Source organism: Acinonyx jubatus, chromosome B4 (genome assembly GCF_027475565.1).
Source record: "Acinonyx jubatus isolate Ajub_Pintada_27869175 chromosome B4, VMU_Ajub_asm_v1.0, whole genome shotgun sequence".
NCBI classification, from domain to species: domain Eukaryota; kingdom Metazoa; phylum Chordata; class Mammalia; order Carnivora; family Felidae; genus Acinonyx; species Acinonyx jubatus.
Genome location: NC_069387.1, coordinates 136243295 through 136265246, shown reverse-complemented (window position 1 = coordinate 136265246; position 21952 = coordinate 136243295). Strand labels below are relative to the sequence as shown.

Genomic DNA, 21952 nt, shown 5'->3' with positions numbered 1-21952 from the left:
GGGGAATCAATATCCGAAAGCACAACGATGAGGAAAACGGCTCAAAGTCTGAAAAGCCATCGCATCCCCAGGCTCCAGAATCAGTAACGCGACCACTAACACCCAGGCCCCGCCACCAGGTCCAGGGCGCTCCCGAGCACGAATGTCCAGCCCCCATCTGTGGACACAGCTTCCAAACACCGACATGTCCTGTGCGGGGGCTTCTCCCCAAATCTCGTGCTGTCCCAACCCCGGACCCCACATCTCGGTCAGCTTTGTCCCCACACTCCCTCTGTGACAGCCCCCTCCCGGAGACCCCCCTCCTGCCTGATGGCCCTGCCTCCTCGGGGCTGTGGGGGCAGCATAGCAGGCGCTGGAACCCTGGCCCACCCACCAGGCCCACGCTGTGGCGCTCACCTTCCCCCACTCGCCCCTGTGCCCCCTCCCCCCCACCCTGCTTCTCTTCAGTTCCGGCACAGCTGATAAGGGCCTGCGCCCTGCAGCTCCTCTGTCCCACATCAGCTTCGCCTGCCCTCAGAGGAAGTCACAGATGCACCACTCCCTCACGTCCCCATCGGACCACAGGGGCTCCTACCCCAGGGGGGCCCCACCGCTCGGCCGACCAGACCCCAGCGACCCGGGCCTCCTTGGGCAGCCAGAATCCAGCACCTGCAAATCAGACCAGTAACCAGCATTTCATCTCTTGAGGTCGGGGAGGGGGGAGCCACTTAAAGGGTCCCGTCAGGCTGCGGGTCAGAGGATGTCCGGCACCTTCCATGACTGGAATCCCCGGGCAGCAACAGCTGAGGAGCGAGAGGACCCCTCCGGCCCCTCCACGGCCACAGCCCTGGCCTCGGCTTACCGGAGCAGAAGACACCCCAACTTCTGGCTAGAATTCTCGCCGAAGTTCGACCCAGAGAAAGGGTCTACTGCCAAACCCTGAACCAGAAAAACGCAGCTGATCGGAACAGGCCGCCTTCGCACCTGAGAGGCAGCCCGTGCGAGCAGAGAACAGGCAGAAACCCACATTCCACGCAAACTTGCCCTCAAACAGGAACCTGCACCGCACTGGTTTCCGTCCTCGTTACGACGCTGCGGGCAGGTCGCAGCAAACGCGAGAGACGCCACTCAGCAGAGCCCCTCAGGTCCAGGGGAGGCCCCGCTCACCGCATCACCTCGTCCCCACCCGCCGTGGGGCTCCCGCCACAGCCTGGCTCCGCGAAGGTCCTTCCGCCAGGACCCGCGCCGCCCGTGCCCACGTGGCACAGCCACAGGCCACCCCGGTCCAGCTTCCGGCACCAAGCTCCGCGATCCCGAAGGAGAGCCCCCGTCCCGACCAGGGTCCAAAGGTCTGGCGGTGGATTCCCAGGGGAGGGCAGGCCTCACCGAGAGCGGCAGGCTCCTCTGAGACCTGGCCGATCCGGACTGACGGGTTGGCACACCCCAGGAGGGTGGTTTCCCATCCTGCCTGGGGACAGCAGCTGACACGATCCCGCAGCCTCGAGACCTCTGGGACAGTGGGAAAGGCTCAAGGGAGCAACGGAAGGCCGCCTGCTCGGGCCTGACCCCCAGGTCGCAAAAGGAAACAAGATCCGGTCAACTGGTTCACCGGGAAGAGAAGGGCCGTCGGCAGCCCCCACCTCACTCACCGCTCAGCCCGGCTCCACCCACACAGAAGGCGGTCAGAGTCCCTCTGCTGTGACACAGCTGACCCTACCGGAAAGGCCGGCCAGGGTCACTCATCCCCAGCACACTCACACCGACAGAAACTGAGAGCCCCGGGCTCGACCGGGCCATTTAACCGGTCAGACTCCCAGCCTGGGTCCCCGCTCCATGTCCCCCCAGACAGTTCAGGAAGAAGCAGCGGGGGGAACCTGCAGGTACGTGACCCCTGACCTCCCCCCCCGGAGGGCTGCACCTGCGCACAAGCATTCCACAGCCTCCACCAACTGCCTTTGGATAAAGTCCATCCACCTGCTGCACTGGGTCCGCATTCCAAGCAAGGAGAACACGGGGGTGGCCGGGCCCTCTCTGCAGGACCGCAGGCTCATGCCGACCCACTGCGAGGCCCGGACCGGGCTCGGTCCTTTCCAGCTCCTTGGGAGAGCCCACCATGGGGACAGAGACAGAAGGAGCGCCAGATGCAAGGACAGGAGAGCTGGAGGGGCCGGCTCGCCCGCTGGCTGTGGACACTAGCCACAGTCCCCACCTCCGTGCGGCTCGAGGGTTCTCCGTGCTCTCCAATCTCGGCCCCTCGAAAGGTGCAGGGGACCCTCGATGATTCCTGATGGCTTGAGGGGGGCAGCCGCCGGGGTGGTCTGGGCAGGGGTGTGGGTACGGGGGGGGGTGGGGGTCAACGCAGGACAGGGCGGCCAACCCTGGCCAGGGGCTGAGCTGCCTGACGGGAGCCTGTTTTCCTCTCCAGGTCCTCCACGCGGGGACCCCACCACCTTCACGACCCTGGTGTCAGGGGCACAGCCAGCACCGACCCCGGGGCTATAACACAAGGGTCCCAAGGGTAGGGAAACCCCTTGATAAAGGCAGGTTCACAGCCCAGGACACCGAGCTCGGAAGAGGCACCACTCTCCAAGGCAACCACGAGAAAACCCTGTCCTGAAGGCCAGTTCCCCCCACGTCACCTCCAGGGTTGTTTTGGAAACCCGAGGCATTGAGCCCAAAGGCAGGGTCTCCCCACTTGGTGCCCCTCTGCCCCCTCACTTCCCAGGAGCCTGCCAACAGCCTGGTCACGCCTCTCGGCTGCAGGGCAGGTTCTTCTGGGCCTGGTCTGCCGGCCACACGCAGGGAGGGGCTCACAACCCCCATCCCTCAATGCTTCGCCTCATGGGGGCCCCTTCCCGGCCCCAGGACACCCCCGGGTCGCCGGGGTCGCCGGAGCTCCGATCTTCCCCTTCACCGCAGGGTGGCCCCAGCCTCAGGGGCCCCTCTCCCATCCCAGGCCGTTCCCACACCTGAAACTTCTGGAAACACCTGCCATCAGCGGGGCTCACCCCACCACAACCAGAGGCTCCTCACTCCCCCACCTCCCTCACCCCAGCTCTCCTCTGGCCACCTCTGGCCTCTCCCCTGTGCCCCACCCGTCCTGAGCACACCCTGTCCCTCACACCTGTGTGCTTTCATACCTGCCCCGGCCTCGAATGCTCCTCAGGCGTCGCCTCCCCAGCCCCTGCTCTGCCCAGACCACTTCTAGAGGGTCAGGGAGGAGGGACGCCCCCGGGCAGATGTCCGGCCCCACCGACACAAGACAGTGTGGTGCACAAGACAGTGTGGTGCGGGCCCAAGAAAGCCCTCCCCCAGGAAACGGGCAACCCGGGAGCTGATCTCCCGCTGGGAGAACCTTGTTACTCGGGGCTTATCATCAAGGTCCGTCCCCGCTCCTGCTTTGCTGGCGAGCTCGAGGGCACCTCTCACGTTGGAAATAACTGAGTGAACAGACAAGGGGGTCCTGCGTGACTGCTGCGGGCGGCCCCAAGGGCCAGGATTCCTCCAGGTCTGTGAGCCTGGGGCCCCGAAAAGAGAAGAAGATCCGGCCCACAAGTCTCCCTTCCTAGAGGTCTCCCCCAGCCCCATACACGCTACCCCAGAAACTCAGCCCCACACCTGCCTCCCCAGCAAAGGGTGCTCCACGTGGCCCCCAAGCTGCCTTCTGCAAGCGGCAGGGGAGCCCCGCATGAGAGGCGCTCAAGGAACATTCCCTAAATGGACAAGAGCGGCAAATTCCCCTCCTCATCCAACCTCACCCACCCCAGCACCTCACAGCCAGAAGGGCCTTCTGGCTTCAGCTGAGGTTTGAGCGGGGTGGGGGGGGAAGCTGGGCAGGAGGGAAGCCGGCCATGGCTCACCAGCCAGGATTCACGAGGATTCTGTAAACACTTCCGGAAGGGTACCTTTCGCTGTTGGCAAGTGAAAGGCTCTGCAAACCACATAACCATCAGCAAGGCTTGCAGGTTCCTTAAGGAGACACGCTATTTCCAAGCCTTTGAGACAACAGTGTAGATAAAATCAACTCCTATTATGTTTTTTGTTAAAATGGCTTCTTTTGAGAAAACCTACACGGAGAGATTTCTCATCTAGGTTATTCTGGCGCTCGAAAATAATCACGGAGTAGGGTTTCTCTCTCCTAATTACACAGAATTTAGGACAAAATATTCAAGTAGGTGATTCTGAAATACTTTATAAATGGGTCATAACAGGCTCTTTTTATCCCCAGCATGTTTGGGACGCAGCAGGGCCAGCCTCTACGCGCAGGGGAACGGGCCACAGGCTGGTCCCCACAGACGGAAGGCACACGAGTCAGTGACGCTCAAGATGGAAATCCCGCTCCGAATTCGGGGCTCCTGCAGGTGTAACCGACGTGGTTCCCAGTCGGAATGGTAAAAAGATCCCGGAGAGAACGTGAACCCGGTTGTGAATGACCGTGTTCGCTCTAAGCGAGGCCACAGCTGACCTTCCTTGCTACGACTCAGGGCCGGCAACTCACCCAGCAATCACACAATTAGGCAGCCAACTATTGAGAAAATACACTCTTGCCTAACTTAAAAGGAAGCTCATCTGTCAATTAAGTCTGCTGGCAGGAGGACAGGGAGGTGGCCTCACGCCCCAGGTCAAAGGTCCGGCGGGGGAGGGGGTGGGGGGGGACTCAGGTGGGCAGGCGTCACCTCCTCAAGCACGCCGAAATGCCCTCAGCCAAGTGGTGGGGACTCTTGGATGAGGGATGTGGTCCCTGCCCCCCCGGTGGGGCCCGCACTTACGGGCAAGGTCCCAATGTGCCAATGACACCTGACAGTTCCTGTCCCTCTGTGGCCACGGCTAAATGTAGAGTGCCGGGGGTGGGGGGGCAGGGAGTAGGGACAGGACACAGACCTTTCTGGGGTGTGTAAGCTGGGACACCAGCAACGACTCTGGCAGCATAGGCCGCACTCAGATTTGGTGAGAGTTGGTAAACTCACAGTCCACTTTCTGGCACAGCAGTAAGGTTAACGTGTTTTAGGTCTGGGATCAGAGCACGTAGGACAAAGAGGGATTCCACAGTCACACGCTGGGAAGAGGGAGGACACAGTGACCTGCCTCGGGGCCTGTCCGTTCTGGGGCCCCTGCCTTCTCCAGCTGCTTCTCTAAACGAGACCCCGGATCCTCGGCTGTGCTGGGACAGACACCGTGGGCTCTCCCTGCCAACCTCTCAGGCCCATCCCTGCCTGGCCACGGCCTCTCTCCTGTGCGCCTGGCCCGCACTTGGTTCTAAGCCCTGGGTTTCTTCCCTCCTCTCCCCCTGCCAAGCCGCACCCCACCCCCACCCCAGGCCCCTCAGGAGGAGCAGCCCGAAGACACCCACCGACCAGGCATACGGGCGGCAACCCCCCGCCTAGGCCACACACACACAGAACTACGGCGCCCGGGCCCCAGGAGCGCCACCTTCTCGGACGGGGGCCCCCACACACCTCCAGCACCTCCTCGGCTCTCTGCCAGAAGGCAAGGGGTCCTGCAGCTCCAGGGGGACGCAGAGCAGACACAAAGGGCTGGACCCGGGGCTGCATGGGTCATGCTCCAGACTCTGCCCTTCCTGCCTCTGGGAGGAACCCAGAGGCCTGTTCAGGCCACCAAGGCTGATGCAGACGTGCCAAGGCCCTGGGTGACAGTGGCCTCTGTAATCACCCAGCCTCGCATCTCTCTGGCTGTGTGATCTTTCCTGAGCCACCTCACCTCTCTGTGCCGGCCCCTCCAGCTCTCAAATGGGGCCATTAGTGAAGGAGACCACAGGTGTGAGACCTGGGCCCCCGCGGCAAGCTCCAGAGTCCCCGTTACCACCATCGGGCGGCATTTCTGTGCGAGCCTTCCTGCTCCAAGTGCCAGTCCTCCCGTTCTTTAGGGTTCCTGCCCCACCCCCAGCAAAGCTCCCGCCCCTCTCAGAAGCGGTGACACAGGCTCCAGGGGCAGGGATGGCCCAGATTAGCGAGGCCTCCCTGGCCCCGCCCCGCTCCACCCCCCAGGCCTCCGCTCCAGGCACCGCCCCCTGGGCTGGCTCAGCCTCCAGAGGGCAGAGCGAGACCGAGCCAGACCCCAGACAGCACCCTCCAGCAGATCCCGCCCCGCTGGCTCCGAGTGAGACAGCAAGGGCAGGGCAGGGAGCATCATGGTCGGCCCCTGGCCTCCCAGCGCTCGCTGGCCAGGTGCGGCAGGCACCTGCAAAGATGGCCCGAGCCCGAGCCCCCCCTCAAGGAGCTCACGGTCCAGTGGGGGAGATCCACGTCCTCTGATGGAGGGTCAGGTGACAGGGAAGAATCTGACACCCTGGCTTTCCCGACAGGGTTGGGGAGGTCCGTGCAGAGCCGGGGGGCCCTCGGCACACACACATGAAGAGGGCAGGTCACCCCGAAAGCAGAGTTTAGGGTCCCCCTGAGGCCCGCAGTGGGTAACAAATAGGACAACTTCAACCCTGTAAAACACCTAAATGGGCCCAAAAGGTGTGGCAGTTGGGACACAGCCAAGGGCACGGGTCCTGGGGACAGCCACTTACCACGACCTTTCCAACCCCACTTACTCATCTGCAGAGTGGGGACCACGAGGCCACAGCCAGGTTTGTTGTGGGGCGTGTCACCCACCCGCTCACCCTCTCCTGGGGTGCCCTGCCCCCCCACCAGACCAGCAGGACAGCATGCTGTCCACGCATGGGCCACGTGAGGTGGGGACCCCGGCATCCAAGACTCCCTCCCCCAGGAGGCTCCGGGGCCTCCCCAAAGATGGCAGCAACTCTGCCAGAGGGTCAAGGACCCCGGGACCAGGGCTGCAGCTCCGGAAGGATTCCTCTGGAGCACCAGCGAGGCTGGAAAAACCTCCCCACTCATGGAGCACCTGCTGTGTGCCCAGCCCCCGCCCAGCATGTGGCCCACCTGCGGTCCCTGCCCTGGGTCAGCAGGAGCTCTGCTCTGGAGGAGAGGCTCAGTCACCAGCCCCACGCCTCCTAGCGAAGCCGTGACCCAGGCAGAGGAAAGGCTTTAGCACCAGCCAGGCCTGGGCCACAGCTAGGCTCTGCCCAGTCTGTCCCCTCCTCTCAGGACGAGCAAAGCCCAGCCTGTGTGACAGTGGTGTGGGGCTCGGGAGCCTGACGAAGGACCCTGGGGAGAGGAAGGGGCTATTTCAAGAACTGCAGCCACCCACCTCCCCGCCACGGGAGCATCTGAAGAATGCCCACTCCCGGAACACGGCAGGTGGCTACGAGCTGTGGAAGATCAGGCGCGGGGCTTTTCAAAGCAGAGAAACTGGCTGGCGAGAGGCCACGTCTCCCCTTTTCTGGCCCAGCCCGCAGACAGAAGCAAGAATCCCCTGCTTCCCAAGAACCAGGCGGGCCCGCCTCTCACAAACGCTAGCCGACCTCCACATCCAGGAGCCCCACCACGTCCCTTCTCGACACTGTGCCTTCCCAGCACCACCGGGGAGATGCCCAGCGGCACCTCGTGCTCCCCCCGCCATCGGACTCCCCCGCCATCATGCCAGGCAGTCATGAGGCTTCCTGGGCCTCCCTCCCGGTCTGGCAGCGGCCGGGGGTTGCTGGGGCTGATCTCCCCGGGCACACCCCTGTGGTGGTGCCCATCTGCCGCCGACACCTGCCGGGCCCCTCCTGACCACCACGGACCCCTTGCCTCTAGGGTCTCCCAGCAGGGACACGGACGGCCCCTCCTGCCTTGCCTTCCCCTCCAGTCCTCACTACAATCCCGCCGGCGGCCAGCAGCTCCGCCCAGCCTGGATGCCCAGGGCTTTCTGCTGGTTGAGTCACATCTCACTTCCTCTCCACCCAGCTCAGCAGCAGCGAAGTCACATTATCCACAGCCTCCAGTGTTTGGCGGGCCGGGCCCTGCTCTAAGGACCAGGAAATCTCTCTCCTTCACTTCTGCCTTCTGGTCCAGCACCTCTGGGTCCTTACCGCTACCCTCCTCCTCCACACCAGCTCACACACCACCTCCGTCTCACACGCGCCTGCACGCACACACTCAGATGCTTACGCTTGCTTAAACTTCCTCGTGGAATGCTCGCAACATGATTCACACTCCTCCCTGCATTCTCAAGCACGGGCTGTGGAACAGAGGCTCTCTCTTCATTCTGACCCAGGATGCGCCCAGCGTGCCTGCTCTACGCTCCACCAATATGACACCCTGGTCGCCCATCGGGCACACCGCCGGGGAAAGACACGCGTTGTCCTCCTGTCCAGCAGGGACTCCGACCTTCCTCTCTGGATGGAACGAGAAAGGGGCTGCAGCTCCCGGACACCCGACCTGGGTGCTGACGCCAGCAGAGGGCCCCCACGACACGCCCACAGGGGCCTGGAAAGGGCGCAGGGCTCAGCCTCAACCCGCCGGCACCAGGTGGCGATGCCCCTCGGGACAGCTGGGCACCCCTCCACCCCACCCCCACATGTGACCCTCACACTTCTGCTTCCTGGACGCGGGGTTTGTGAGATCATCCATGCACCTCGCTGCCACAGGGCACCCCCGTCGGAGTGTGGGTTTTGTGGGAACCCTGCAGGTGGCTGGTGAGCCTGGTGCTTCTAAGAGTGAGGCTCTGAGTCTTGTGATAATAAAGGTTTGGACCAGAGGCCGGGCCGGCATCACCCCCAGAGCAGAGCTGACTGTGCCTGTCACACAGGACCCAGCAGACCCACAAACGTCAACCCAGAAAGAAGCAGGGATGCAGGTGTGGCACAGCAAGGATCTGGGAGGGGGACCCCAGCGGGGGAGCCAGGCCAGCAGGAAGACACAGGCAGCGGGACCACGGCACGCCGGCCCCACATCAGGCCCCAGGAGCCTCACTCCCAGGAAGAGCCGCTCGGGCATAAGAGCACCCCCCCCCGCCCCACAGAGCCCCCACTCAGTGAGCCCCTGGCCAGCTCCACCAGCCTCCTGAGATGCCCCCCAGGGGACCAGGGGAGACTGGAGCCCCCACATCACAGCAGGGAGACAGGAGATTTGAGAAGGCCCAGATGGGAGGCCCAGGCAGCTGGCCACACATCCCACAGCACCCCGACATGGCCCGGCCCCAGCAGATGGGGGCACGTGCCAGCTGGATCTCCAGGAGCCTTGCACGGAGCTGACCTTTGGTAAGCTGCCCCCACAGGCCCCCACCAGAGCGGGCCCAGGGGAGGGCAGAATGCTGGCTGGAGGCCTAGCCCGGCCTACAGCCCCTCCTCACTCCTCCTCGGCCTAAATCCCATGTCCCTCCAAATGGGCTCCTGTGGCCCCTTCTCACCCCGCCAGGGGTCCTCCTGACCCCCAGGCGGGGTGGGCTGCTGTCCCGCGGCCCCCACCTCGCTCGTCCCTCCCGCCACGTGCTCCTGGAGGCAGCGGCCTCGCTCCCCGGCACAGAGCAGGTCCTTCTCAGGCAGGTGAGAAGGCACAGACGGGGCACGCAGCACAGGCACCACACTGTGGGCTGGGCAGGTGGCCGGAGCCCCCCCAGGTCCCCGGCGGGAGCTCTCCCGAGAGCAAGAAAACAAGACTGGCTCCTCTGAGGCCCCCGACAGCCTGCGTGGGAAAGGGCACAGGGACGCTGCAGATGGTGTGGGGGCACGGCGCTCCCGCCCACCTGTGCGCCGCCCCAAGCGACAGTCACCCTCGCTGCCCTACTCACCGTGTCCTTCCCACTGTCCTGCCCCGTTTTCTCTCGAGGACAGCCACCGTGCCAGCCTTCGTCCGAGCCTGCTCCACCGGCCGCTCCCCGCTTCGGAAACTCCCCCACCCGGGGCCACGCTAGTGCCCACTGAGCGCTGGGAGCCGGGCGCCTGGCCCCACAGAGGGCGTGCAGGCACCCCGCTCCAGGGCACCACCCCTGCCCAGCCCTCCTCCTCCTCCGCCCGGGAGCCTTCCTCCCCGCCAGAGACCCGCACGCACGTGTGCAGACAGACCCTCCGTGGAAACGGAAGCCAATGCGGAGCCTCACGTCTCTCGTTTCCAGAAAGGAAACTGCCCTCGGGGCCCTGCTGCTCAGGGGTGCTCTTGCGAGGGCCGCCCCTGCTCAGGTGTGAGTTCAGACGCGGGGAGGAGCCAGGCCCCACCAGGATCTCAGCCCAAGAGCTGCACGGGGTCCCCCGCAGCCTTCCTCCTCATGCTGCTGGAGCCAGACCTCTGGGCTGTGTGCACTGAGCCCCGCTTCCAGATTGCAAAGGGATGCCGAGTCTGTGTGCCCTGCACCCGCGGGGCGGGCTGACCAGGCGCAGCCGGAGGCCCCAGCTCCCCTCTCCCCACCTCCCTGCAGGCCACGGGCCTTCTTAGAGATGCGCCGCGCCGTGAGCCCCCTGCAGCCTGAGTTCTGACGGCACGCCAGCGGCCCCGCGGAGAAGCAGCCGGACGCGCAGGCCGCATCCAGGCCCAGAGAGCTGCCTCCCACGGCCCGGGATAGCCATCCTGGTCCCGCTCTGCACGCCGACTGGAATGGGCCAATTAAGGAAATGGATGCAAAATGGGGGAGCCTGGTTCCCACCGCGGGATGGAAACGTCTTGATCAGCGAGGGGAGGAGGCCAGAAGGGCCCACGTGGTTACAAGGGGACTGTATCAGCAGGATGAGCTCACGTTTCACTTACCAGGGACACAGATGGTTACTCGCCGAAGTCGTTGGAGTCGTGGGCACATCCAGAGTTAGAGGACCTGAGTCTCCTGCTCTGTCATCTCCAGCGTGCGGACCAACGAATCCCACGGCAACAAGTGCACCAGCACCCGCCCCCGCGCCCTACCCCCCTCTCCTGTGCATGGAACCCCGCTCCTTGGAGAACCCGCGGACTGCAGGGCTGGGGCGGGGCGGGTGTGCCAGAGAGGGAAGACGAGCTCACACCCCACCGGGTGGGGCTGAAGCTGGAGCAGGCTCCCCAACAAAGTACGAAACTCGAAACCTAGAATCAGGTCTGAGTCCCTGATGAACAAGGGACACCTGGGGGGGCTCCGTCGGAGGCGCATCCGACTCTTGATTTCAGCTCAGGTCATCATAATGATCTCACAGTTCGTGAGTTCGAGCCCCGCATGGGGCAACAGTCTGGCGCCTGCTTGGGATTCTGTCTCTCCTCTCTCTGTCTCTCTCTCTCTCCAAATAAATAAAAATTTTTAAAAATGTTTTTTAATTAAAAAAAAAAAGACCGAATAAATTAGTAAATGGGGTTTGGAGACAAGTCTCCCCCAGCAGAGGATTCCAAACACAGTACGCAGACACCGGGCCCTGGAGCAGCTGGGGCTGAACCCCTCCCTCCAAGTGGGCCACACACACGGGCTCCCCCCAAGAGGGCAGCGTGGACAGGGGTGGGGGCGGGGGAGCCTCAGTCAGGTGACCGAGGTGGACACCTCGGGGATCAGTCAGGCCGACGCCCTGATGGGGCAGGACGAGGAGGGCCCTTCACCTGTGGGCTTCCTCCCAAACTGGGACCCCAGTCCAAAACACCTAAATTCCAACTGTCTAAACACATTCCAATGTAGAGGGATCCTACAGTATTCCTAATATTTCTCAAGGCTTCAGGATCATCAAAAACAAGAAAAACTGAGAAACCCTCCCAGCCTGGACGGGCCTCGAGAGACAGGAAAACAAATTTACACAATATCCTGGATGGGATCCTGGGACAGAAAAAAGATTTGGGGTAAAAACTAAGGCTGAGTAAACCGCGGACTTTAGTTAATAACGTAAATAACATTGGTTCACTAATTCTAACAACGTTTTCACACCAACTAACATTAACAACAAGAGAAACCGTAGACAGGACTATGTGGAAATCTCTGCGTTATCTCCGCAATTCTTCTGTGTACCTAAAACTACCTTTCAAAACACAGTCTGTTAAAACCACCACCACCAACATGCCGCCCAGGGCGGGATGGGTCACTCGGTGTCACTCGGCAGGGCACCCTGACACCCGCAGCCAGACCAGGCCCTGCCCTTGAGACGCTCCAGAGGACCCGAGCAGTGAAGTTTCAAAGCCAAGTGACCCTACCATAATCATCAAGGAGCAGGAACGGTGGGGATGTCAGGGAGAGAGCCTCATGGACCCACGGCCACACAACCCCCCACCTGTGAGCATTCACTCCCAGACGCCGTCCCCAGAGAATGATGGAAGGCAGGGCCCCTGTCCTCCCAGCAGCTCAGGAGGCAGGTGGGTAAACAGGCAAGCACACGCAGGGTGACCAGCACGGGGCCCATGAGGTCCTAACCCCGCGGGAAGGGGAAAGCCAGGAAGGCTTCCTGGAGAAGGCAGGGATGCTACTGGCTCAAGGTCCCGGTGCACAGTGGGTAAGCCCGAAGCGTTCTCAGACAGCCATAGCAACCAGGGGGGGTGGCTGTGAGCTCAGACCCCTGGTGTCTGGTGAGGCGAGCTGAGCCCCCTGAGGTTCTGAGAAGGGGGGTCGGGGGCCGCTCGGGGCCACGCTTCAGAAGAGTGATCCACAGCTACATGATGCCACGCAGACGGAAACGCAGCGTACTAAGATGAGCAGACCCCCGGTGGGGGCCGGGGGTGAGCAGTGACTAGCTGCTAAGGGACCCGGGAGGATTCCCGGGTGACAGAAACGCTCGGAAATTTGACTTGTGGTGGTGGCTGTGCAATGTTGTGAACATGCAAAACCTCGGTGAATCGCGCACCTGTAAGATATGCAAATTGCACCTCAGTAAAGACATTTCAAAAACAGACGCCTCTCTGCCTGCCCAGCCCCGCCTCCCCCAGCCAGGCTCCCAGGACTGAAGCTCCTTGTGCGTGGAGCCCCCTCAGCCCCCCAGGACCGAGCGAGGCGCCCAAGCCCGGGGCTCACCGTGGGGAGCGTATCCATCCACCCACTCGTTTCTCCAAGCTCACAGACCCAACAGGAGGAGAGAAGAACAGAGTCGGGAGGGATGCAGTGAGGCCTGCTAAGTGATCAGAGGCCTCTCTGGCCAGGGGAAGGGAGCAGGGATGTGTCAAGACGCAGGGCTCAGCCACCCTGCAGCAGCCCTGCAGGCAGCATGGGCAGAAGGGGGCCGAGAGGGCGGGTGGGTCAGAATGGGGGCTGCATGCCTCTCGGTCCCAGGGCGGGCGCAGAAGTGCCCCCCACCTGCACGCCATACTGGCAGGACCAGGGAGGGACTCCTGCCTCCTCAAGCCACGTGCTCACCCCAGACAGCCCCAAGCCCCTGCCCACAGGGGGACGGGCTAGAAGCAGGGCCCCTTCCACGAATCAAGGGGAACCCGACCCCGAGAGAGGGTGAGCTGTTCCCCCCACAACCGCCGGGACCCTGGACGGTGCCCAACACATCTGGTTTCTCTCACCCACAGCTCAACTGGAGTTTGGGGGCATACAGGAGTTCTGGGTACGCCTGCCCTTCCCTGCCCCTCATCCCGAAGGAGCAGGAACCGAGCACAGTGCTTTACAGTTTCTGAGCACGCCCCACTTGAGAGAGAGGCGATATGGCTCCCATCCCGTGTCACGTACCTTTCCCCCCAGATCCGGTCTGAGTGCTGCACAACACGGCCACTCAACACCAGCCAGTGCTGGAGATGGGGAGCACCTGCCCACCCCCACCGCTCCCCCCTCCTCCGTGGAGAAGCTGGCCAGGCCTTCCTGTGTGCTCTCAAACCCCCCACCCCCGGCTTCTATATTCTACACCAACACCCTCGTTTACAGGTGACCTAGCTGAGGCCCAGGGAGGTTAGGCACCTTGCTCGAGAACACACAACGGCAGGATCACAACTTTTCTCTACCAAACTCCCCTGCTGTAGGTTAGGAACAGAGACCACCGGTTCAAACGTGGCTCTGCCACTCACCAGCTCGTGGGCTGCACCTCAGAGAGACTGTGACAAAGGTCAATCATATAAAGCGCCCAGAAGACTGTCAGGCCTGGGGTTGGGGACGCTCTTGCTATTGGCACATGTCTGAGAGCAGAGATTTCCTACCCTGATCCTAAACGTGCTGCTCACATGTCTCTCACGAACCCCCAGAAAGAGCACGGCCTTAGGGGCCAAACAACTCAAACTCCCATCCGCCCTCCGCTACCTAGCTAAATGGGGTCTCAGGCCAGCCCCACCGCCTCTCCATGCCTTAGTTTCTCTCAAGGCACAACGTGGCGAGAACACCTGGGCCAAGGTCTGGCACAACGGAGTGATTTCTAGGACTGTTACTAATGGTTTTTGGTTTTTGTTTTTTTCACAGGCCAGTGCTTCCTGTCTTCTGGCTTTACCACAGGGGACTTTGATCACAGGGCTTAAACATAATCACAACCCAGTTACAACTCAAACGCCCAGCAATCTCAACAATAGCCCTCAGATGGCGACTGTCATTAGTGGAGAATTATGGGCCCAAAGTCTCCACCCACCCCTCCCCGCAGGCCACACGCAGACACTAAAGGCCAAAAGAACATGGTTTTCTCTAATTAGGGAAACCCTCATTTTCTTCCCCCACCTCTGTTTGTAACAGAAGTCAGAGCAACCTGGCTTTGAGTTCTCAAATTAACCGATTACATTTCTTCCTCGGCAGCCGGCTCCGAACCCGGGGCTGGGCTAGGCTGGGCCTTAAACAAACCAGCCACTAAACGACCACCACCTGGGGCGCCTGGGTGGCTCAGTCGGTTAATCGTCCACTTTGGCTCAGGTCATGATCTTGCGGTTTGTGAGTTTGAGCCCCGCGCTAGTCTCTGTGCTGACGGCTCGGAGCCTGGAGCTGGTTCGGATTCCGTGTCTCCCTCTCTCTGCCCACCCCCCTCAAAAAATAAATAAACATTAAGAAAAAAAAATTAAACGACCATCACCTTCAGGGACCCAGGCCTCCTCCCACGTCCACCAGCCACACCTAACTGTTGAGGACTTGGGCTCTTACCCTCTCTACGTGGGGTATCTGCTAGATTCTGCCCCGGATGGAGACCCAGTGAGAGTCCCCACTGCTATGCCACCGAAAAGCCAAGGAGAAAAGATCTGAACCCGCTGCAGTCCCAAAGACCCTGCAAACAGGCTTTCAGCTCCCCACCCCAAAGGCCTTCCCTCAAGCGCCACCACGTGAGTGGACAAATCCTCATCGAGCGGCTTCCCACCGACACCCCTGTCTGTGCTGAGCAAACAGAAGCTGCTTCCCCAGCAAGTACATCTGTATTCCTCCCACTACTCACTTCCACGGCCCACGTCTCATCTCCCCCGATTCATTTTCAAATTCTTCAGGCACGGGGACGCTCCACCACATCCCCCGATGCCGTCAGAGCTCCCCGAGGGCAGCAAGCGCACACAAAAATGGTCTCCTGTCCTCCTGACAACATGTAGCAGCCGCCCGCAAGGGGAGGAGGCAGAAACTCAGAGAAGGAGTAACCGGGCCACTCTGCCCTAACAGGTGCTCCCGGAACACTCAGGTCCCCAGCACGGCCACTAGGCAGGAGCCCCCGCCTCCTGACACGAAGAGGGCCAAATACCAGAGGTGAGGGGCCAGGCGCCCACGTGAGGGGAAGCCTACCAGCACCCCAGAAAGGAGCAGCTGGCTGGAGGCATACGGCTCCAGAATGGAAACCCCATGCCCGCACACAGCTGGTGCAGGTCGAGCTTCCAGAGGGAAACACCCAGACCAGAATTTGTAGAGAGCTGGAAGAGGTCCACCGGGGCCCACGAGGTGACGGGGTCCCCGTGGCACAACACTCACAGGGGTCACACAGTGGACACATCAAGGGAGCCCTCTGTTCTCCGATTACACGGATCCCGTCAAGACCGGCCTGGGTTTGGTGCTGGCGTCTGTCACATCTGTAACGTCGCCGTTACCGAGAAGATGGGCTGCAGGCTCGAGCCTCCCCTGGCAACGGGGCTCGCTGGGATCTGATAGCACTTTGTCTCATTGTGCCTGAGCTAGTATTCTATTCTGTTCTGTTGGACAGCAAAAATGGTGATTCAGGAAAAACGGGCCTGATTCTCTTCCTCGGTTCTAGTTGGTGAAGGTGAGGCCTAGGGAGGGCAGGGAAAGCGGAGGTCACACGGAGCTGGCAACCGCCGGTCTCCTGACACCCACTCCTGGCTGGACTTGACCGATAAGAGGCGGGCGAGGAGGGGGGCCTTGCAGCCCGCCAGTCTCGAGAGAGACCACCTGGTTCTTCCTCCCTGAGGGGTTCCCCGCCCGCCTCTGTAGAAGACACAGAGTAACTGGGCTGCCCAGGGCCACAGCAAACTGACCACGACTTTGAAACTTTCCCCAATCAGTTTCCGGGAAATGCCTTTCCCGAGTGCAAGCAGACAGACGTTCCCAAGGACAGACCCTGCTCGTCCCCAGGCCACACCACTGGGACAGCCACACCCTACCAGCCAGGGCAGCTGAGAGGGAAGAAGGGCCGAGGAGGTGGGGGCCCCCATCCTAAGGCCCTGAAGACCCCTACCTCTCCCATCCCTGGGAACAGGCCGGCATCCCCTGCCCCCGCCAGGAGTCCAGCACTGTCCAGGCTGTGGAGGTTCAAGGCCCCTGCCCAATGGCCACAAAGTACTACAGAAGGATCAACACCACGGCCACGGCAGGGAGAAGGCCAGCCAGGCCAGGCCCCCTCCCTAGACCTGGCAGGCGGCTTTCCAGGTGTGCAGCAGGAAGGAGGACCAGGTTTACCTAGCTCCCGGATCTGAGGTGTCCCAGGTGACAGCCGTGGGATGTGCTTCCACCCAGCACGAGGCAGGGCCAACAGCTCGAACACACTCACCCAGCCAGACAGTGCGTCCTCAAACGGGTCCAGGAGACAAGTGGGACAGTCAGAGAAGCTGTGGTTGCTTGGGGGCAGAAGGCACTGCCAGCCTCACCCGGGTGTCCCGATCTCTGCCCTGGGTGTGCCTGGCCAGTGAGAGGCCTGCATCACCTCATCTAATTCTCTTACCAGCCCCCCTCTCCCTTTACCGGGGGGGGGGGGGGGGGGAAACTGAGGCACAGGGAGGCTCAAAGCCTTCTTGCCCAAGGTCATGGAGCAGGTGCACCATGGAAAGACTCCAAAGTCCTCTGTTAACTACCATGTAGCCCTGTCCCTTCCCATCCTGCCAGGCCCAGACTTAAAACAACCTCCAGAGCTGGGCCACTATGGGGGATGAGACTCAGCAAGCCTCAAATTTTGCGTGTGGGAGAGGCTCAGAACTCTGTATTTCCTCCCCAACCTGCACAAGGAAGGCAAGAAGAGAACCCCATCCCGCAAAAGATCTCCCCAGAGCTGAATTTTCCCTGCCTCTGGAAATTTGGGGCTGGCAGCAGGCCCGAGATGAACATGGCTTGGAGGGGGTGGGGGGGGGGGCTCCACTGAGGTCTCCAAGCCTGTGGGGCCTGCTGCTCCTCCCACCACAGATCCACTGTCAGGGGCAGGTGCGCCGGCCCGCCCGTCTCTGGCTCTCCTTCCTCCCCAGTTGTAGGCCTGGACAGGGGTGCTGGCCCAGTTCTGAGCTGTGGGGACCCCAGGCTGGGGGCCGCCACACTACACTCCACCTCCTGGCCTGCAGGCAGCCCTGGGTCCCAGCAGAGCCCCACTAGCTAGAAGTCACAAACAAAGGGAGAGTAAACAGGGCAGAAAGAGGGGCATAGGGAGGGAGCGAGTGGCCACAACTTTTTGGTGGGGTCGTTTCTGGGGTCGCACGGACCGCTGGGGTCGAGGGCTCCCACCTCCTCCCCTGTGCGCCCAGGGAGTGGGTCGGAGGACGACCTCCCTGTCCCCACTTGGCCTCAGCGACCCCCCGACCCGGCGACCAGCAGCACCCCAGCCCGGGCCCCGCGCCCCCTAGACGTCCTCCTCTCCCAGGCCGGCTGGGAGCCGCGGGGCGCGCGCAGGGGGCGGAGGGGGGGGGGGGGTGGCCGTGACGCGCGCTCCGGAGCCGCGCGGGACCTGGGGGCGTGTGAGCGGGGCGCGCCCGCGCGGGGCCCTTCCCGCAGGGGCGCCGGCCCCGGGCGCGGGGATGAGCGTGGCCGAGCGGGCCGGGTCGTGTCTCGGCCGGCCCGTGCCCGGAGCGTGTCTGTGTGTCCGCGAGGTCCGTGTGGGCGTCCGCGCGCGCGCCGCTTACCCTGCGCGGAGATCGGGGCCAACTCTCATTCACCCGCTGCGCGGCGCCCCCCTCGCCAGCCGCCCGGCCGCGCTGCACCTGCCGCCCGCCCGGGAGCCCAGCGGCGCCGGGGAGCCCGGAGGAGGCGGCCCCGCGGGTCCCGGCCACGAGCGCGGAGGCGGCGGCGGCAGCAGCGGCGGCGGCGGCGGCGGCGGCGCCAGGTCGCGCGCTCGCGTCCCGCTGCGCGGAGTCTGCGCGCCCCCGGCCTGGCCTGCGCAGCCGCCGCCCCGCCCCGCGCCCCGCCCCGCACGCCGCCCCGCCCCGCGCCCGGCCCCGCCCAGCGCGCTTCCCCGCCCCACCCGGCGCGGCCCGCTCCGGGGCCCACGGGGATGCGCCTGTCCTGGGAGGTCCGCGCGCGCGCGCGCGAACTCGATCACGCGGCGCCACCTTTGTTTGGGTGGCCCACGTGCGCGCCCGCCACCTGCGCCCGCGCGCACGCGCAGCGGCTCTTCCGTACCGAGGCCCGCCAATCTCGGCCGCGGCCACGCGCTCCCGCACTTCCGTCACGGCGGAAGCCTCGGGTACAGCCACGCACGGGCACGCACGCTGCTGTCACCTGCCCGAGGCCCGCGCGCGGGGCAGCCAGGGGATTCGCGGGGCCCGCCGGTGGTTCTGAGATGGTGACTGCTGCCAGTCGCGACCCGCCTCCCATCGGGAAACCCCACAGTGTGGGGGTGCACACGCACTCCCTCTAGACTGCCAACACCTCGCAGGGGCTCCCCCTATGCCCAGGGGTGCTATCCAGCCTCAGAATCTGGGCCTCTGGGCTGGCCCCCAGCTTCTCCGAATCTCGGCTTTGTCACTGAAGGGAGCCCCGCCGCCACCTGCACACTCACACCACACAACGGGGCAGGGCAGCAGAAGAGGGGTCCCACTCAAAGCGCTCCTGCCCCTGGGTCTGGGACACGCCCCTCCCCCGCGAGAAACCTGCCCCGACCTGCACCCCAGGACCCAAAGCTGTCAAGCTCACCGTACAGTGCTCCATGGACGCGTAGAGAATAACCCTCAGAACCCAAGCCCTTACTCCAGGTTGGGGGTACCCCTATCAGCTCCCCACCCGGGTCTGACCAGGACATGGCTATAGGAGATCGGGCTGGGAGCCTCCCCTCTGTCTGGGAAACTCCTATCCATTCCTCCAGGGACGCTGGGTCCCTGGAGCACTCCCTGGGGCAAGATTCAGGGTCCCTCTTTCGTCCACCCCAGCATTCTTGGCCTGCGGAGGCAGCCCCTGTGGGCCAGGGTCAGAGGCGAGCGTTCAGGTGAGCTCCTAGCAGGAGCCTGTCCCTCTCTGTGACTCAGTTTCCCACCTGCAGAACGGGAAACGACATGACTCCGGAGTAAGGGAGCTAACAACATAACCTTCCTTCCTCCCACTCCACCAGGCCTGCACGGCCCAGCTCCAAAGCCCCCAGCTCCACGAAGCACCCCTTGAGCAGCCTGGCCAGAAACAACCCCGGCCTCCCACCTGCCGGAGGGCCCAGCAGTCCCCTATCCGTACCTACCACCTCCTGCCTCCAGCACTGTGACTGACTGTTTGCATTGTTGTTGGTTATGTTCTTGTCTCCGCCCTCCCCCGCCCACTCTCCCCACAGCCCACCTGGGGAAGGACCCACACTGTGAGTCCCTCCTCCCACCCCCCCTCAGGCCCTTGGTCAGGCTGTGTGTAGTTGCCAGGGCTTATTGTTCACAGATGACAGAAAGGCACTTCAAAGTAGCCCGAAAGGCGTCTATTTGCTCATGAAATGGTGGAGCTGGTGGTGACAGCTCTCCCCCCACCCCAGCACGGCACAGAGCAGGTGCCCAAGGAACGTGTTTGAATGAACGGCCAGGATTAGGGGGAGCAGGCAGGAGCTGGGGGTGGGGGGACCTGGGGAAGAAGGGAAGGGGTCGGAGCAGACAGCTGGGTCCGCCCCAGGATCCCTCACTTCAGCCTACCCGACAGCCATCTGCTGGGTGCCCACTCTGTGTGATGCTGCTGGCAGGGAAGTCACAACGCGTGGTCCCCGCCTGGGGGACACGCACCGACCGGACCCCCGCTCAGAGTGGTGCTGGGTGTCACGGGGGGACTTCTACACTGCCCTGCCCGCTGGCTCCTCGAGATGTCCTATCACCTCATCTACAAACAGGACCGTCACAGGCTGACCTGTGTCCCCCAAGTTAATAGGCTGAAAGCCCTAACCGCCCCCCTCCCCAGTATCTCAGAATATGACGGTGTTTGGAGATAATTAAGGTAAAACGAGGTCCTCAGGGTGGGCCCTCACCTAGTCTGGCTGGGGTCCTCATAAGAAGAGGAGATCAGGACACAGACACGCTCAGAGCAGCCACCGGGCCCTCAGGGCCACACCGCAGGTCGTCGGCCAGGCCACCGGTAGCTTCCCAGCCCTCTGCTCACAACTGCGCCAGGTGAGCATTGCCAAATCCTGGGCTGGGTTGGCAGCTCGTCTCGGAGGAGGAGGCCCGGGGGTTCCTCTCAACCCTGGGGCCAACTGGGCCCAAGGAATCAGTGTCCTGGCCTCAGAGCCCCCACGAGCATCCAGGGGGCAAGATGACCGGGCTCAAGTGAAACCCTGCGTGACAAGCAAAGGCAGGGGACGTTGGTGGCCAAACGAGGGCCAGAAAGAAATGAGGGGGAGTCCTGGGCAACTTGCCTCAGACCCCGCTGTGCTCGTCCCCACCTTTCTGCTTCCCGCCCGTTGCACTGGGCCTGCAGGTGGGGCAGGTGGGATCAGTACAGTCCCCACCGCACCCACCTGCCCCGTGGCCACCCCGGCTTCTCCTTCTCTGACCGAAAGTCCTACAGCCCACCTCCTTTCGTGGGCTGTGGTCTCTGCCCAGAGTGCCCTCCCTTCCCCTCACTGGCCCCAGGCACCTTCTTCTGATCAGCCAGCCAGGCACCTCACCTCCCTCCAGCCCAGCACCGGGACCAATGTGTGGCCTTTGTCTCTAAGACTGTCTCTCTTGTCAGCCTGTGCTCTGCCTGAGGACGGGGACCACAGCTGACCCCCTCCAGCCTCCCAGCCTCGGGCCTGGCCCACGGCAGGGCTGGGGTACTGTCCCAGCCTGGAATTTTCTCTGGCCATCTTAACTCTCATGCTCCCATAGAGGTGGTGTTCTCAAAGTGCCTTCTCTTTTAGGAAGACTTTCTCTGACTGTTCCTCTTCTTGAAGCTCCTACAGGGCCCCTCTGTCCATCCTGGACTCTTCTAGAAGAGCCAGCCTGCCCAAAGGTCCCTCCCAGCCAGAGCCCACTGCCGGGCGGGGGGGGCGGGGACCTTCCTCAGTTACCCTGGCCTTAGCAAGAGCCTCTCTTTGTGCCCTTCCCTCCTGGCACCCTCCTCCCAGACACCCTACCCTCTGTACCTGGACACCAGCGTCTGAGCTGATGCCCCATCTTGGACTCTCAGCTCCGGCTCCGGCCCTCAAACATCTCTTTTGGGGACCCGCTGCCTCCCTGCCAGCTGCCGGTTCTGACCTGTGGCCCCAGCCCCATTAAAACCTTAAGGCCCTGCCCAGCGTAGGTTGGGATCACCCAACCTCCTCCAGAGGCCAAGAGCAAGACTGGGCCCGCTCTTGGTGACTCTGCGTCCTCGGACACACCACCTAACCCTCTGAGCTTCAGTTTCCTCATCTGTAAAGTGAAGAAGATGCCCACCGTCAGGCTCTGGTGGTTAGCACTGAAGAGGCGAGAGGCAGCCTCCAGGGGAGGCCAAGGGTGGGCAAGGCCTCGAGGAAGGGTCTGGAACCAGGGTATACGGGGCCTGCCTGCTGGCCCAGGGGGCTGAAGGTCTGATGCTTCTGTGTATCCTGTGAACGTGGACGCACGTTTATACCTCAGCACGTCCCAGCGCCTTGCACGTAAGGCACTCAGCACAGGTGGTCAAATGACACGTGTATTTCCATCACGTTAAAGTGCGGTTGGGTAAGAGGCACCTTCAACTGAATAAC

At 62.9% G+C, this 21952-nt stretch overlaps 1 protein-coding gene across 6 annotated transcripts in view; it reads right to left on the bottom strand.

Moving 5' to 3' along the window:
- Positions 1-18183, bottom strand: part of GRAMD4 (GRAM domain containing 4) — a 73354-nt gene extending 55171 nt beyond the window's left edge. The window contains exon 1 of one of the 6 annotated variants that reach the window (XM_053199529.1): positions 17970-18183. In XM_053199529.1, coding sequence (XP_053055504.1) covers positions 17970-17998 — 29 coding nt within the window. In that variant the 5' untranslated portion in view covers positions 17999-18183. The other 5 variants (XM_053199532.1, XM_053199534.1, XM_053199531.1 and 2 more) reach the window with 5 other exon arrangements.
- Positions 18184-21952: the final 3769 nt, after the last annotated feature.